The following is a 5000-nucleotide window of genomic DNA, read 5'->3' as shown; positions in this document are numbered from 1 at the left end:
TTTTTACGACAGTTCACATTGCAGAGGGAAACTACAAAGTGTGACATGGACGGCCCGTTTATACGCAAGCATTTAAACTTATCTTATATTCACTTCGATTAAAAACCTCGACGGAAAGGGACGAGCGAGTTTGCACATGATTAGTAACTGGCGCCAAAAAACATTTCTTGCGAATTTGGAAACACAACGATTCGGTCAGCCGTAGATATTATTTATGTGCACTAAATTTCTATCATTCACCCACCGGCGAAGCAACGATTAACATTACATTTTACCAACCTTGACTACTTCTGTCTCCATAACCTGTGAACAAGATAGCCTGTTGTTCGCTACTCCGGGTTTGTCATCGAAGTTGTAAGTATTGCAGAGGACAATTTTGTTCTTTCCACGTCGAAATGGATCCCTGATCGAGGCGCGGGGGCGTAAATAGACATCGCTATTGAAACCCTCCGCTTGATAAGTACTAGTTCCGTCAAAGTTCCACACGGGTAGATCTTCAGGAGTTAAGGGCTCAGATTCAACAGTCTTGGTTTTACAACGCATTGATTCGCCCGTGCCATCGATCCACACATACATTGCTTGAACTCGCTCGCCTTGGTCGAGAGTCGTGTACTTTTCAAGAAGTGGATTACATTCCGTTGCTGACATATTTGCAGAAGTCTCCCAAAAACAGCGATATTCTGTAAGAAGGGATAAACTACGAGAAACGTCGTGGAAAATAACAAGGCAAAACGTCAACAGTTGCTCTGTTAACGTCAACCTTCACAAATGTACAACCCATACGATGGACTTCGCTATTTATATATGCCGGTCACGTGATTGACATTAACAGGGAACATCATCCGGACGGATATTACGGACATTTGTTCAGGGCAAAGGTCTTCTCTCTAAATGCACCAAAAACCGAAATTCGCTAAAAATGCTTTGAAAGTTATCATCATTTTATTCTTTTTCAAATGTTTTTAAATCAAAATTTTTTATCGCTAAACTTTTTAGTCAAATGCTTCAATACTGAAAAGATATGTAAATTCGAAATATGTGGCTTTTTGGGATGACAAAGAGATAAATCCGTTTGTTTTCAATGTCACGAAATGCGTGTTGCCGGATCGGGGAGCTTGCATTTCACGTGGCTGATTTTACGTCAGATGGAGGTACTTCTTTTTCAACTCGAAAGTTCTGAATTCTTACAAACGGGAAGAACCCCACTTAATAAAATTCCCGCAAAAGAAAATATCCTACACTTGTATGTCCAACCCCTTGCTTATAGAAACTACTGGAACAATCGCAAACTGTTATAAATATATTGCTGATTTCGCAACAGAACGGAAACGTCAGTGGCGACGTCGTGCCCAGCAAAACTACCAATGAGAATTTAGAATAGAGAAGAAAAGAGGGGAGTCTATTCTATTCTGAATTCTCATTGGTGGTTTTTCTGCGCGCGCCGTCGCCACTGTTGTTCCCGTTTTGTTGCTAAATCAGCATATTATCTTTCTACGACCTTCTGACCTGCTTATACTGGCCACAAAAATTTTTTAAAGAGTTGGCGAGAAGCCGGGAATTTGCAAACAGCTTACAACTGAAAATGACATGACATGACTGCGTCGACATTAAAACTCACGAAAGTGGACACTGCTTCTCGCTCTCTTGCAAGGCAGAACTAGAAAGTGAAGCTCGCGACGTACGCATAAATGTGCCGTTGTGCTTTCCAGTGGAGGCATGCATCCCGAAAGAGATTTGGAGTTCAGAAAGGCGTCTTTAATTATTTCTGAAGTGTCAGGGGCGTGGAGGGCCACGGGCAGTCGTGTTTCCCTGCAATAAAGAAAGGAAAATCGGAAGCTGTACAACAGGGATCAAAATCGAGGGATAATATAAAATAGGAAACCAAAGGATCGCCCAAAAGAAACGAAAACAAAAGGCATTGTGTAGAAGGTTAAATGCCGATCGTTTGATTTCACATACATTGGGGAAACAAAGAGATCATGGAGTTCACGTGGCGGGGAGCATAAACCAGGAACTAATAATAACAAAGAGTCGGCAATAAAAGATCACACCGAAACCACTGACCATGACATTGACATTGAAATTCCAGAAAAGAATGTCAATAATTGGCACAAAAGAATCTTTTTGGAATCATGGCACTCCACAATAGACAAAAATGCGGGGAACGAACGGAAGCCATTCCCCTCCGTCTTTAAGACATTATTGAAGCCCTAGGGGATAAAGTAACTTCTTATTTTTAGTTTTAGCATATTACTCTCGAACAGCATATTTTAGTCACTCTGATGAAGACCGCAGTTGCAGTCGAAAATTCAGTTTTTAATAATTTTTTATCTAGATCAGTTTCAACGTTTTTATAAACACCTTTTATCATATAATGGATACTGATCGCCCATCAAGTATTTAAAAAATTCATGTGTAGCAAAACTTTGGAAGCAAATCAATCAATCAATCAATAATCTTTATTTATACACGATAAATATTTAAAGCGATGCTTCGCTTGTGGGGTCGTGACTAAATAATTAAGTAAGATAACTTAATGAATTAGAAACTAAATAGGATATTCACCAGCTAAAATCATATAGCTACTTACTACTTACAAGTCTAAAACGATAAAAGATCAAAATTCTAATATACATGGTGGTACTCAGGTATCGACTAGTTATTAACACTAATTTTACTTAAAATCTTCCTCCCTTCTGTTTAATGTTTGAGGGGAGGTACAGTCGAAATCTAGGTGTGGCAGAGCCTTTGACCGTCTTGCCATTATCGCGTATTTCTTTACATTGTCTATATCGTTATTAAGTTGAGGAACCAACGTGTTCCAAACTATTGCTCCTCTACGAGCTACAGAGTTCCTCATGTAGTTGGTGTTAAAACGAGGGACATTAATTTTCAGTTTTTTTCTAAGTTGATATCGCTTGATGTTATTGTTCTTAATAATAACTGACATAGCGTCTGGAGTCAGGTTATTGTGGATTTTATACATAAGCTTAGCTAAGCTAATTTTATACATAGAGGCTAAAGAAGACCAATTAGCCTTTTTCATAACATCCGCATTAGACATCTCCCAAGGTAACTCAAAGATAATTCTCGCAGCTCTACAATGCCTTAAAACCTTCCTTATTTGTGAGACCTCCCCATACTGATATACCATATACGATCGACGGCATAATAACTCTAAAATACAAGTCTAATAACATATTCTTTGGAAGAAATCTGCTACGTTTTAACAAGTTTAACTTATCAACAAAGCCTTTTTTAACAACACCAACATGTCTAGACCAGTTTAGTTGATCATCTATCAATACGCCTAATAAACGAGAGTATGTAACCCATTTGATGGTGTGCTGGGCCAACGTTAACTGTTTCAATGGGCCAGTGGATCTTCCACGATGGATGATCATTGCTTCGCATTTCTTTGGATGAGGCACAAGGGAGTTTGTTTTGCACCAGTATAGAAGCTCTTCCAAAGCTTTGTTAAGTTCAGAAATTACTGCGTCGATAGAATCGCCAATGCAATATAGGGTTGTATCATCAGCATACATGTAGGTTGTCGCAGTGGTTATAGCTTCAGGTAAATCACTTGTGTAAAGAGAAAATAAGGTCGGTCCTAGAACAGAACCCTGCGGTATTCCAGATTTAACAATGTTAAGATCTGTACCATTTAGGACAGTATATTGTTTTCTGTTGTCAAGGTATCTGCGCAGCCAGTCAAGGAGCACTCCATTAATTCCAAAATCATCAGTTTTCTAATTTACGTAATAGCACATTATGGGAGACACAGTCGAACGCTTTCTGGAAATCTACCAGCACTATACCAACAACTTTATTTGAATCAATGGCACGCCTCCAAATTTCTGTCATATGTACTAGCAACATCTCTGTAGAATATCCTCTCCTGTAAGCCCATTGTTTGTCTGTAATTAATTTATTTTCAATAAACGCATGGTGAATGATAGAATCAGCAACGATGGTTTCAAGTATTTTGCTAGGAACACTGAGAAGAGATAGGGGGCGATAATTTCCGATTTCAGTCTCGTCATCCTTTTTAAAAACAGGATTGACTCTCGCAGTCTTCCACTGGCTAAAGACGTAGCCATCTTTCAAACTCATATTGTAAAGGAACATCAACGGGGTTAGCAATGCATCTCCAGCTTCCTTGACTATTTTCGGTGATATGTCGTCTGGTCCTGTCGCTTTATTTGTTTTGAGATTAGCTAATTTTCTCTCAATGGCCAATGGCGATAGTGCAATGGTATTGACACTGGGAACAATCTTAGTTGACGTGGCCAGGTCAGATAGATATTGGGGCTGGAAACTGCCAGCCAGTTTCTCTCCGATGTTAGAGAAGAAATTATTGACTAGATTTGATTTTTTTTTTTATCATCAACTGCGAGCGATCCATCCTCTCTTTTCCCTGGACCTATCACTTTCCTTAATTTAGGGTTATTCGCCTTTGAAAGCAGGTTCCAATACTCTGCAGTGGTTTTGACATCAGCTAATAGATCTTTAAAATGCTTAGCCTTGGCTCTGCGTATATCAGCTGTGATTTCATTTCTAAGTTTCTTATATGCAGCCCATTTGCTAGGATCCTTTGTCCGGTTTGCCTCTTTGAATAATTTAAATCTGCGATTCATTTTGTGCCTAATTGTGTTATTAATCCACGGAGCAGACATACTTCTCACTTTCACATCCTTGAACGGAGCGTGAGCATTGCATATATATTTAAACAATGTTCCCATCCCCAGAGCGCATCGTCTTTGTGATGAAAAATTTCCAAGATATGAAAAGGAATCTTTTCAATATCAGCCTTAAAATTCGCTGCATTAAAATTTTTAAAGTTTCTGGTGCGAATAATCTTCGGCGGTTGTCTTTTGCTGCCCAATTTAAGCGCTGCATACACTAGGCAATGGTCAGATATACCTAGTGGCATTACCCCTGTGCATCGCACAACATCCACCTTGGTGGTAACAATAAGATCAATCAGTGACTTTGTGGTA

General features: G+C 39.2%; 1 protein-coding gene across 1 annotated transcript in view; it reads right to left on the bottom strand.

The window, feature by feature from the left end:
• LOC137974305 (uncharacterized) overlaps positions 1-773 on the bottom strand; it is a 12712-nt gene extending 11939 nt beyond the window's left edge. The window contains exon 1 of the mRNA XM_068821189.1: positions 280-773. Within this exon, the coding sequence (XP_068677290.1) occupies positions 280-648 (369 nt within the window). The 5' untranslated portion in view covers positions 649-773. The remainder of the gene's footprint in view (positions 1-279) is intronic.
• Between the last annotated feature and the right edge of the window lie 4227 nt (positions 774-5000).

This window comes from Montipora foliosa, chromosome 10 (genome assembly GCF_036669935.1).
Source record: "Montipora foliosa isolate CH-2021 chromosome 10, ASM3666993v2, whole genome shotgun sequence".
NCBI classification, from domain to species: Eukaryota; Metazoa; Cnidaria; class Anthozoa; order Scleractinia; family Acroporidae; genus Montipora; species Montipora foliosa.
This window is presented reverse-complemented; position numbering and strand designations above follow the sequence as displayed.